At 38.8% G+C, this 11,507-nt stretch overlaps 3 protein-coding genes and 1 pseudogene across 5 annotated transcripts; all 4 read right to left on the reverse strand.

Moving 5' to 3' along the window:
* Positions 1 to 2,273: 2,273 nt before the first annotated feature.
* LOC137741817 (uncharacterized) lies at positions 2,274 to 3,789 on the reverse strand (annotated as a pseudogene). Its single transcript, XR_015953604.1, has 5 exons — positions 3,550 to 3,789; positions 2,969 to 3,287; positions 2,683 to 2,845; positions 2,510 to 2,593; positions 2,274 to 2,413 (listed from the first exon to the last, which is right to left on the reverse strand). The product of XR_015953604.1 is annotated as an uncharacterized LOC137741817 (transcript).
* Positions 3,790 to 3,923: 134 nt separating this feature from the next.
* Positions 3,924 to 6,650, reverse strand: LOC137742265 (uncharacterized). Of its 2 annotated transcripts, XM_088680622.1 has the most exons (6): positions 6,435 to 6,643; positions 6,162 to 6,356; positions 4,958 to 5,269; positions 4,636 to 4,800; positions 4,222 to 4,308; positions 3,924 to 4,136 (listed from the first exon to the last, which is right to left on the reverse strand). In XM_088680622.1, the coding sequence occupies exons 1-6, from the start codon at positions 6,462 to 6,464 to the stop codon at positions 4,032 to 4,034; spliced, it is 894 nt and encodes a 297-aa protein (XP_088536748.1). In that variant the 5' UTR covers positions 6,465 to 6,643; the 3' UTR covers positions 3,924 to 4,031. The 2 variants fall into 2 exon arrangements, with proteins under 2 accessions (XP_088536748.1, XP_088536749.1); XM_088680623.1 differs by lacking the exon at positions 4,636 to 4,800 and having other exon boundaries at positions 6,435 to 6,650.
* Positions 6,651 to 7,342: 692 nt separating this feature from the next.
* Positions 7,343 to 8,245, reverse strand: LOC137741816 (uncharacterized). Its single transcript, XM_088680355.1, has 2 exons — positions 8,126 to 8,245; positions 7,343 to 7,717 (listed from the first exon to the last, which is right to left on the reverse strand). Exons 1-2 carry the CDS (start codon positions 8,243 to 8,245, stop codon positions 7,343 to 7,345), a joined length of 495 nt encoding a protein of 164 aa, XP_088536481.1.
* Positions 8,246 to 8,436: 191 nt separating this feature from the next.
* On the reverse strand, positions 8,437 to 11,314 carry LOC137742096 (uncharacterized). Its single transcript, XM_068481842.2, has 6 exons — positions 11,169 to 11,314; positions 10,894 to 11,088; positions 9,807 to 10,118; positions 9,485 to 9,649; positions 8,735 to 8,818; positions 8,437 to 8,651 (listed from the first exon to the last, which is right to left on the reverse strand). The coding sequence occupies exons 1-6, from the start codon at positions 11,196 to 11,198 to the stop codon at positions 8,544 to 8,546; spliced, it is 894 nt and encodes a 297-aa protein (XP_068337943.2). The 5' UTR covers positions 11,199 to 11,314; the 3' UTR covers positions 8,437 to 8,543.
* Between the last annotated feature and the right edge of the window lie 193 nt (positions 11,315 to 11,507).

Raw genomic sequence — 11,507 nt, forward strand, 5'->3', positions numbered from 1 at the left:
AAAATGGTTGACAAAATCAAATTACTTAGGAATGCAAAAAAACATAGGAGTAGGATTATCACTTTTTCAAATTTTCCTCCCCTCCACTCCCCTCCTATTTGCATGGTCATGATTAAACAATATCAGCATTGTCTGCTGACTTGTTTACACACAGAGAAAGAAAGAAAAAATTGAGAGATGAGAAGAGGAAATGAGAGAGAATCCTACTTCCGAAAAAATATTGTCACATTATTTGAGATCACCGACGATAACTTATTAAACAAAAATAAATGAGACAAAAAATCACAAAAAGTACACCTTTAGCTACCTAGCTAGCTAGTGTTTATTTCTCATAGCTGAAAAATCAGAATACAAGCATAGAAACAAGTCAATGATCAGTCATGGCATTTGGCAATGGAGATGTTCGACGGCCGGGATCCATCACAAGATGGTGCATCTGTTTGCAATGGTCTCCTCGCACCGGACCGCAGCGTGTTCCACCGTCACACGGTCACCGTACGTCGGAGGCAAATAAGTATTATGTGGCACATGATGATTATTATTATTGCCTGCTGCCTCAGGAGTATGAACGTATTGAAACTCAAAGTTGTGGTGGCTACCACCATCACAACTTGTGGTGCTGCTTCCTTCGCCGCCTTCATGATCTCCACAAACTTTGTCCGCCGGCCAGCTATTGCCACCACTTCCTCCACCATGGGGCTCATTTTGCTCATCATCCTTAACATTAATGACATTAACCCTAGCATGGGGCTGAGGTTGTGGCTGAGGCTGAGGTTTCTTGTCGAAGAATGTGAGTTTGATTCTTCGATTGCTTCCAGATTGAGTCAGCTCCAACTTCTTTAGCCTGTGGATGTTGGGAAGTTTTTGGAGCTCTCCCATTTGAGCCCATCTTATTACCTCAAGCCCTTGATCTTGTGCTCCGTTCAACTCGTGGCTGGCGGTTGCCTTGGGTTGCAAGAAACTGTTGTGGGATGGCGGCAGAGTATTATCCTCACACATGAGCCCTGCAGAAAACCTAGCATGCTCTACTGCCTCATTGATCGTGTTCTTGTCTACTGTGGATTCAACTGTTAATCTTCCGGATTCTGGGTCGAACTTAACAGAATAGGTTCCTAGGGAAAAATATGATAAAAAAAAGATAAATAAAATACGAAATTCGTATACGTACCTGGAATCAGTTCATCAAAAACACAAGATTATAATAAAAAGTTACCCTGAAATTTTGAGAGGAATCTCTTGAGCTTCTCTTGACATTTGCGACATTCTATGTTAATTTTTGTAATCTCTGTCTGCAATGATATAGTTCAAAGGGTGCTTATGTACACAAAGTTCTATACAGCATGCAACAACATATATATGTGTGTGTGTGTGTGTGTGTGTGTGTATGTGTGTATGTATATACAAATAAGTTCATTTGGAATGGTGGGAATGGGAAAGTACCTGAGGAATGTGATTGTGGGCCATTGATGGTGGCTTTGGAATATAGCCCTGGAATCACGAGTGAGATTTCTGCTCAGATGGTGGAGGTTTCTTGCAGTTTATGAGGAATATGAGAAGGGTATTTATAATTGCAGAGATATATAGTATCCTTTGTCTTAAATTGGGTGTAATTATGTCTTGATTTAGTGCATTAATGATTTATTATATGCAGAAAATATTTTGTGAAAGTGCAGATTAAAAGAGAAATATCAAGAATCCATGTGCATAAGATATCTGCGTGAAGAGAGAGGGATTTGAATCCCCCGAATTGAACCAAAATGATTTCCAAATTGGTAACTTAAAAATCCAAGTAAATGGCTATGTACCGGTTAAATTATTTTCAAAATATTTACAAATTTATAAATGATGGTTAACTCAGTCACAATTTTGTACTGAACTTATTACAAATAGATCAACGGCTCATGTGTGAAGATTATTTGCTCTAAAATACAATAATCTGAGTTTATTTCATCCAGACTACAAATTTCAGTATGATACAACACGGTTTATATGAACATGGTGTGCCATTCAATGTTTTATAATCAGATGGACAAAATGATCGATATGTCTTAATAAATAAAAAACAAATTCACGTGTTATAATTTAAGTGAAATAGTAATACTATGTGAGTTTCATGCACACTAAATAATTGAACGAAAACTACACCTTGAACTAGCAAGTTTCACATACAGCTTGCTTGAATGTGTTCATTTTGGAAACAAGTCCAAAGTTGGACCATTTCATGCCAAATGGAGAACTAACAAATCAGAATACAGATTTTTTTGAAGAAAACTGCAGGATAACCAAACACAATAGATTGAATTTGAAACTAAAACAGTTCGTTCCATCACACAGTAACCGCTTTCCCTCGACGCAGCACCCTTTGATTCTGCTTGTCTAGATGAATGCATAATCTTCCTCCTCGATGTGATGCCTAAACATACGCGATAATGTATCAATATACGGGGTTGTAAGTTTATGATAAGAATGAAGAGAGGGAAAGAGAGCTATAGAGTGCGAGAGAGAGTACCACGTATCCAACAATATCAGATTTTCCAAGTTTTCTGCACAAGTATGATGATACGACACAATGTGCGCTCCCACAAACAGGATCCTGACATAAACAAAGAAGCAGCATCCAGATTTTTATCAATTGTAGTTTTGTCACAATACCGGAAAATGATAAGTGAGCAAGCAGCATACCTCATTCACACTGTTTAGGGGCAAAGAATTTAATGTAAAATCATACCCGGACTCTGGGGAAGCAATCGCTGTTGCAAGGACTCCCCCAGACCCCGGACATTTTTTTTATTGCATCAGGCTGTGGCTGTAAATCTGCAACCACTTTTGCTGATTGAAGCACAGCCTTGCGGAAAATGAAACAAGAAGGAAACAGAACCATCAGAAAGGAAAAGTTATAAGCTTATATTGATTGAAAGGATAATATGGAACTGAAAATGCAGGTTCCTAGAAGGATTGCATGACTTACAAGTAGATCATCCGTGACAGTTGCCCTCCTTTCATTAATAGAAAAGCGCCATTCAAGGCGTGGAGATAAACCGAAACCTTATCAGAGTTGAATTCATTAGACGGGGCAGCAGGAAAGTGCAGTTCAATGAAATAGGAGGATTCTTGTGCTTCACCATTGGCTGTCTTAACATCTAGAACCTTTTTAGCTGTTAGGATTCCAGACAAAGTTGAAAACGCGATAATGTCGGAATATGTCAAACCAGACTTAAAGAGAGTGTATGAAGCAGCTAATGTTGCATGGCCGCAAAGCTCAACCTGCAAAAAGGAATCAAGTTTTCAAACTAGATGGCTCGATATCAAACTTAGAGAAACCTGAGTTACGTGAAAAGTTTGCTTTTCAAGTAAATCTGTACACTGCAAGAGTGAAGGACCAATTTTACTGAATTCGTGGCTGCCGAAGATTTGGATCTTAGACACTCGAATTGTTGCGTGGATTTTATATTTCAACCTTGTTATTATAAACAGTGATGAGTTTAAAACTTAAAACCAGAGAAACTATAACGATCTTTTATGAGCCGAAATTGGAAGGAAACACCGAACCTAGGAGCTGAGTCAAGTAACATGTCTCGGAGAGATAGAGATTGAACTCTGAGGCCGCTGGCTGCAACTACCGGTCGTCTCTGTCTTCCTCCAGCAAGCAAACTGCTGCTGGGTTCCCCTTGACAGCTAAGTCAGTCAGTGAAAGCATCCACCCGCACTCATCCATTTCAGCATTAAATTCAAACACTATCTGCACGCATCATATACACACAGGAAGAATATGTGAGAGAGAGAGAGAGAGAGAGAGAGAGAGAGAGAGAGAGAGAGTTCAGCAGCTCAGCTGAGAAGAAAGTTGAACAGCAGTAGCACCTTTCAAGATGCCAAGATGAAGAACTCGGGATACAAATTTCGAAATGAAAAATTAAAGGCACACCTAACTAATTTGCTCAAATTTATTTAATTCAAATATAATGGTTCTTTCCCCGTCAAATTGAGACATTTATTTCAAATGTTTATACTTCAAAATAAAATTAACTCCAACTTCAAGCTAAAACAGTTCCTTCCATCACAATAACAGCTTTTCCTCGCAGCAGTACCCTTTGATTTTGCTCATCTAGATGAACGTTTATTGCTCCCCCTCGAGGTGATGCCCGAAAGTAAACATCAACGTATGAGAGGATTGAGGTTTTTATAATACCACAGAGAGAGAGAGAGAGAGAGAGAGAGAGAGAGTGCCTGATAAGCAAAAACATCAGACTTTCCAAGTTTTTTGCACCAGTATGATGAAAGGGCACAATGTGTGCTCCCAGTAACGGGATCCTGACATAAACAGTTAGCAGTATTCAGACTTATGTATCAAATGGTTTAAATCCATGTTAGCAGATTAAGTCAGATATATTCCAATACTTTAGCTTGGAATAATGAAACTGACAAAGATCGTGCAGAAAAAGAAAGACATAGGAAAAGGCCAATCAGGTTATTCAAATGTTTTAAATCCACTTTAGCAGGAAAAAAAAATAAATTGAAAAAAGGAAAGGCTTATTGATGCAGATACATAATCTCCTCATCTAACATAGCAACAGCATTTGGCACCAGGTATCAGGCACTTGAGAGAAACTTGCTGAGAGAACAATGCAAGCTGCTTACCTCATCAATCCTATGTTTGGGACAAAAGAATCTACTGTAAAAATCATATCCAGATTCCGGAGGAGCAATCCCTGTAATGATCACTCCACTAGACCCTGGACATTGTCGAATCGCATCTAACTGCGGCTGTAAATCTGTGACAGCTTTTGCTGATGGAAGCACAACCTTGAAAAATGAAACCAGTATCACTTAAGAGTGCATGCTAGACTGCACAGGCAATCCAATAAAATAAAAATTTGTCCGTTGTTTTATACGCTTCTATCGATCGAAAGCATAATAGGGAATTGAAAATGTAGGTTTCTGGAAGGATTGTAGGACTTACAAGTAAATCATCTGTGACAGTTGTCCTCCTTATTTCAACCATAGAAGCACCATCTAAGGCCTTAGAGATTACCGAAACATCGCCAGAGTTAAATTCATTAGACGGGTCGGCAGGAAAATTGAGTTCAACAAAATAGGACTCTTGTGCTTCCCCATTGTGAGTATTCAAACCGTTGGCTGTCTTAACATCTGGAACCTTTTTAGCTTTTAGGATTCCGGATAATGTGGCAAACTCAATAATGTCGGACTTTACCAAAGCAGAGTTAAAGAGAGTGTATGCAACTGCTAATGTTGCGTGACCACAAAGCTCAACCTGAACAAAAGGCAATCAAATTTTCAAGATCAATTAAGAAAGCATATGCTACTTCATACACTGGTGACAAAATCAAGACATTCGCAATACCACTTCAGTAGAGCCACATAATCACATCAAAATTTAGAGAAACCTGAGTGAGGGCTCGTTTGGAGATGCTTTTCTAGAAAGTACTTATGCTCATAAGCATTATTATTAGAAGCACGTCCAACTTCTTTTAAAAATAAAACCTCTTCCAAGTGTTTTATGTTCAACCCATAGGCAATTTCAAGTTTTCCCATCAAACGTTGTCAGAAAGCGTCTTTAGGAATCAGTTTTAAACAAATCCATATGCCAAAAAGGAACCATTTTTACTTTCTAATAAATCAAACTTTGGGGTAAATTTAAAATTACAACCTTGTTAGCGTGTGCATTTAAAAGTTAAACACTTGAAACCAAGGAAACTCTAAAGATCAATCATTCGAACTTTCTACTTCATACATTGGTTAAGATTCAAGATTAAGAATTTCTCAATATCTAATTTAGAGAAAATTGAGTTAAAGGCCCGTTTGAAATGCTTATCTAGAAAACACTTACACTCATAAACCTTTTTGCTCGAAGCGCAATTAGTAGAAGCACGTCCAAATTTTAATAAAATCCAAGTGATTTTACAACCCAGAAGCACTTTTCCAACTGCTTTAACTACCCAGTTACACTTTTAAATAAACCCGTGTGCTAAAAGCCTAAAAGGAACAAATTTAAACTGAATTCCTGGCTGTTTTCTATACACTCAAATCTTTTGGTGGATTCCATATCGACCCAGATAAAAGTTGAACACTTGGAAACTAAGGAACCTGTAAAGATTGATATGATATGAATGAAAAAGTTGAATTGAAGGGAGGTGAGCTCATACCTCATTGGAAGGAGTGAACCATCTGAGACCGAACCGAGGAGCTGAGTCAGACTCAGTGAGCCGAGTCAAGTAACATGTCTCGGAGAGGTTGAACTCGGCGGCCACGGCCTGTAGCCACTGGTCGTCTCTTTCTTCCTCCAGCAAGCAAACCGCTGCTGGGTTCCCTTTGAAAGCCGAGTCTGTGAACGCGTCCACCTGCAACCAGCAAATGCAAACACTCAATTCATACACACAGAAGAGAGGGAGAGAGAGGGAGAGAGAGAGAGAGAGTACCACTGAGTATTTCACAGCTTTCTTCGCCATGGAATTGGAATGGAAAATCGAAATGATTGTTGAGCAAAGACCTGGAAAGTAGCTCGCTCTCTCTCTCTCTCTCTCTCTCTCTGTATATACTACTCTTCGCGGGTGGGTAAAGAGTTTTGAAACAAAAGCGCTTTTGGTAAAAGCAAATCACAAAGCACGTTTAAGTAGAAATGCTAAAGCAGTTTCAAACCGCAGCCCAACATATACAATGAATTCCATGTGGAAAATAGTTGGCATCTTAAGACGCATGGGATTTTTCTTCCTTCATATCATATCCTATGATTTTTTTTATGTGGAAAAAGGAGGCACATTGCGTGTAAGAACATTTTTTTTTCATACCGACAAATCATAGTCCAACACGAGATGAAAATTAAAACCTGGAGATGCAAGAAACAAGAGACAAGGTGGCCAATCTCATCTTTTATTGATTTTTTTACATCACAGAGTGATTTATAATAGAAACAGTTCCAACCGTAAGTATGAAATTCCGTAATTCACTCACAAAATACTTTAAGGAGGAACTCATCATCATCCATCGAGGAGCCAAGTTAATTCCTTTTATGATTGTACTGATTCATGTGTCGTTTCAAATTCAAACTGTATGAACACTTTAGCTTTCACCAATCAGTTTTGCTGTTGAAAATACAACACGCAAAGCGAAAAATCGAGTTCTTGCAATCAACTTCATTCGTTGAGCAACGGAAATAGTACATTCTGACATAATCTTTACGGAGTACAAATCCTAGAGAGATCAATGAACTACTTGTAGGAGATGATCAGGGCAAAGTGAGCTGGAAATTTACATGGTGTAATTCACAAGGTTACATACAACACATGATGCCCCACTTTATTAACACATTAACCAGATGGAAATGGAATCACCACATTCCTTGTTTGTTCATCTTCAATATGGAACCGAAAATGCAGGTTCCTGGAAGGATTGCATGACCTACAAGTAGATCATCCTGTGACAGTTGCCCTCCTTCTTTCAATGATAGAAAAGCGCCATTCAACGCGTGGAGATAAACCGAAACCTCATCAGAGTTGAATTCATTAGACGGGGCAGCAGGAAGGTGCAGTTCAATGAAATAGGAGGATTCTTGTGCTTCACCATTGGCTGTCTTAACATCTAGAACCTTTTTAGCTGTTAGGATTCCAGACAAAGTTGAAAACACGATCATGTCGGAAAATATCAAACCAGACTTAAAGAGAGTGTACGAAGCAGCTAATGCTGCATGGCCACAAAGCTCAACCTGCAAAAGGGAATCAAGTTTTCAGACTAGATAGCTTGATATCAAACTTAGAGAAACCTGAGTTACACGAAAAGTTTGCTTTTCAAGTAAATATATACACTGCAAGAGTGAAGGACCAATGTTACTGAATTCGTGGCTGCCGAAGATTTGGATCTTAGACACTCGAATTGTTGCGTGGATTTTATATTTCAACCTTGTTATTATAAACTGTGATATGAGTTTAAACCATAAAACCAGAGGAACTACGAAGATCGATCGATTTGTATTACGAGTGGAAATTGGAAGGAAACACTAAACAGAGATGAGCTCTGACCTCACTAGAAGGTGTGAAACTATCTGAGACCGAACCTAGGCGCTGTGTCCGGGTCAGTGAGCTGAGTCAAGTAACATGTCTTGTAGAGATTGAACTCTGAGGCCACTGCCTGCAACTACTGGTCGTCTCTGTCTTCCTCCAGCAAGCAAACTGCTGCTGGGTTCCCCTTTGACAGCTAAGTCAGTCAGTGAACGCGTCCACCCGCACTCATCCATTTCAGCATTAAATTCAAACACTACTTGCACGCATCATATACACACAGGAAGAATATGTGAGAGAGAGAGACAGAGAGACAGAGACTTCAGCAGCTCAGCTGAGAAGAAAGTTGAGCAGCAGTAGCACCTTTCAAGATGCCAAGATGAAGAACTCGGGATACAAATTTCGAATTGAAAAATAAAGGCACACCTAACTAATTTGCTCAAATTTATTTAATTCAAATATAATAATTCTTTCCCCTTCAAATTGAGTCATTTATTCAAATGTTTATACTTCAAAATAAAATTAACTCCAACTTCAAGCTAAAACAGTTCCTTCCATCACAATAACAGCTTTTCCTCGCAGCAGTACCCTTTGATTTTGCTCATCTAGATGAACGTTTATTGCTCCCCCTCGAGGTGATGCCTGAAAGTAAACATCAACGTATGAGAGGATTGAGGTTTTTATAATACCCGAGAGAGAGAGAGAGAGAGAGAGAGAGAGAGTGCCTGATAAGCAAAAACATCAGACTTTCCAAGTTTTTTGCACCAGTATGATGCAAGGGCACAATGTGCGCTCCCACAAACGGGATCCTGACATAAACAGTTAGCAGTATACAGACTTATGTATCAAATGGTTTAAATCCATGTGAGCAGGTTAAGTCAGATATATTCGAATACTTTAGCTTGGAATAATGAAACTGATAAAGATCGTGCGGAAAAAGAAAGACACAGGAAAAGGCCGAACAGGTTATTCAAATGTTTTAAATCCACTTTAGCAGAATAAATAAAATAAAAGGAAAGGCTTATTGATGCAGATACATAGGCTTGATTTGGTACTGAGGTGATTTTGAAAAAAGCTGGTATCAAAAAAAGCTGGGAGCTGTTTTTGTGTTTGGTAAACATCCAGCTTCAGCTTTTTTTCACAGTTTTGGGTGAAAAAAAGCCAAAAACAAGAAGCTGCAAAACCCAGCTTTGAAAAACCGATTTTTTTTCACATCTGTTTTACATAAAAGTTTACCAAATACTATAATACTGCTTTTTTTTTTCAAAAGCACTTTTACAAAAAAGTTTACCAAACACTTTGCTGCTTTATTTCACAGCTGCTTATTCTCACAGCACAGCAGAAATAGCTTTTTTTCAAAGCACAGCAATATCAAACCAGCCCATAATCTCCTCATCTAACATAGCAACAGCATTTGGCACCAGGTATCAGGCACTTGAGAGAAGCTTACTGAGAGAATAATGCAAGCTGCTTACCTCATCAATCCCATGTTTGGGACAGAAGAACCTACTGTAAAAATCATATCCAGATTCTGGAGGAGCAATCCCCGTAACGATCACTCCCCTAGACCCTGGACATTGGCGAATTGCATCTAACTGCGGCTGTAAATCTGTGACAGCTTTTGCTGATGGAAGCACAACCTTGAAAAATGAAACCAGTATCACTTAAGAGTGCATGCTAGACTGCACAGGCAATCCAATAAAATAAAAATTTGTCCGTTGTTTTATACGCTTCCATCAATTGAAAGCATAATAGGGAATTGAAAATGTAGGTTTCTGGAAGGATTGTAGGACTTACAAGTAAATCATCTGTGACAGTTGTCCTCCTTATTTCAACCATAGAAGCACCATCTAAGGCCTTAGAGATTACCGAAACATCACCAGAGTTGAATTCATTAGAGGGGTCGGCAGGAAAATTCAGTTCAACAAAATAGGACTCTTGTGCTTCCGCATTGTGAGTATTCAAACCGTTGGCTGTCTTAACATCTGGAACCTTTTTAGCTTTTAGGATTCCGGATAATGTGGCAAACTCAATAATGTCGGACTTTACCAAACCAGAGTTAAAGAGAGTGTATGCAGCTGCTAATGTTGCATGACCACAAAGCTCAACCTGCACAAAAGGCAATCAAATTTTCAAGATCAATTAAGAAAGCATATGCTACTTCATACACTGGTGACAAAATCAAGGCATTAGCAATACCACTTCAGTAGAGTGCCACATAATCACATCAAAATTTAGAGAAACCTGAGTGAGGGCTTGTTTGGAGATGCTTTTCTAGAAAGTACTTATGCTCATAAGCATTATTATACTAAGCACATCCAACTTTTTTTAAAAATAAAACCTCTTCCAAGTGCTTTTTGTTCAACCCATAGGCAATTTCAACTTTTCCCATCAAACGTTGTCGGAAAGCGTCTTTAGGAACCAGTTTTAAATAAATCCATACGCCAAAAAGGAACCATTTTTACTTTCTAATAAATCAAACTTTGGGGTAAATTTAAAATTTCAACCTTGTTAGCGTGTGCATTTAAAAGTTAAACACTTGAAACCAAGGAAACTCTAAAGATCAATCACTTGAAACCTTTTTGCTCGAAGCGCAATTAGTAGAAGCACGTCCAAATTTTAATAAAATCCAAGTGATTTTACAACCCGGAAGTACTTTTCCAACTGCTTTAACTACCCAGTTACACTTTTAAATAAACCCGTATGCTAAAAGCCTAAAGGAAACAAATTTAAACTGAATTCCAGGCTGTTTTCTATACACTCAAATCTTTTGGTGGATTCCATATCGACCCAGATAAAAGTTGAACACTTGGAAACTAAGGAACGTGTAAAGATTGATATGATATGAATGAAAGCGTTGAATTGAAGGGAGGTGAGCTCATACCTCATTGGAAGGAGTGAACCATCTGAGACCGAACCGAGGAGCTGAGTCAGACTCAGTGAGCCGAGTCAAGTAACATGTCTCGGAGAGGTTGAACTCGGCGGCCACGGCTTGTAGCCACTGGTCGTCTCTTTCTTCCTCCAGCAAGCAAACCGCTGCTGGGTTCCCTTTGAAAGCCGAGTCTGCGAACGCGTCCACCTGCAACCAGCAAATTCAAACACTCAATTCATACACACAGAAGAGAGAGAGAGAGAGAGAGAGAGAGAGAGAGAGAGTACCACAGAGTATTTCACAGCTTTCTTCGCCATGGAATTGGAATGGAAAATCGAAAGGATTGTTGAGCAAAGACCTGGAAAGTAGCACTCTTTCTTTCTCTCTCTCGATATATATATATATATATATTACTCTTCGCGGGTGGGTAAAGAGTTTTAAAACAAAAGCGCTTTTGGTAAAAGCAAATCACAAAGCACTTTTAAGTAGAAATGCTAAAGCAGTATCAAACACAAGATGAAGATTAAAAACTAGAGATGCAAGAGACAAGAGACAAGAGACAAGGTGGCCGTTCTCATCTTTTATTGATTTTTTATATTACAGAGTGATTTATAATAGAAACAGTT

This window comes from Pyrus communis, chromosome 11, assembly GCF_041283825.1.
Source record: "Pyrus communis isolate YQ-2024b chromosome 11, ASM4128382v1, whole genome shotgun sequence".
In the NCBI taxonomy this organism is placed as follows: Eukaryota; Viridiplantae; Streptophyta; class Magnoliopsida; order Rosales; family Rosaceae; genus Pyrus; species Pyrus communis.

Bases quoted from the DNA above. Each gene is read 5' to 3' on its own strand.
- LOC137742265 (XM_088680622.1), bottom strand. From the start codon at position 6,464: ATGGCGAAGAAAGCTGTGAAATACTCAGTG. The intron at 6,357-6,434 runs GTACTCTCTCTC...TGCTGGTTGCAG, and splicing joins AAGCTGTGAAATACTCAGTG to GTGGACGCGTTCACAGACTC. The intron at 5,270-6,161 runs GTATGAGCTCAC...CCTTTTGTTCAG, and splicing joins GGTTCACTCCTTCCAATGAG to GTTGAGCTTTGTGGTCACGC.
- LOC137741816 (XM_088680355.1), bottom strand. From the start codon at position 8,245: ATGGATGAGTGCGGGTGGACGCGTTCACTGACTGACTTAGCTGTCAAA. The intron at 7,718-8,125 runs GTTCAATCTCTA...TCCCTTTTGCAG, and splicing joins TTGCAGGCAGTGGCCTCAGA to GTTGAGCTTTGTGGCCATGC.
- LOC137742096 (XM_068481842.2), bottom strand. From the start codon at position 11,198: ATGGCGAAGAAAGCTGTGAAATACTCTGTG. The intron at 9,650-9,806 runs GTAAGTCCTACA...TCATTTTTCAAG, and splicing joins CTGTCACAGATGATTTACTT to GTTGTGCTTCCATCAGCAAA. The intron at 8,819-9,484 runs GTAAGCAGCTTG...TGTTTATGTCAG, and splicing joins CCAAACATGGGATTGATGAG to GATCCCGTTTGTGGGAGCGC.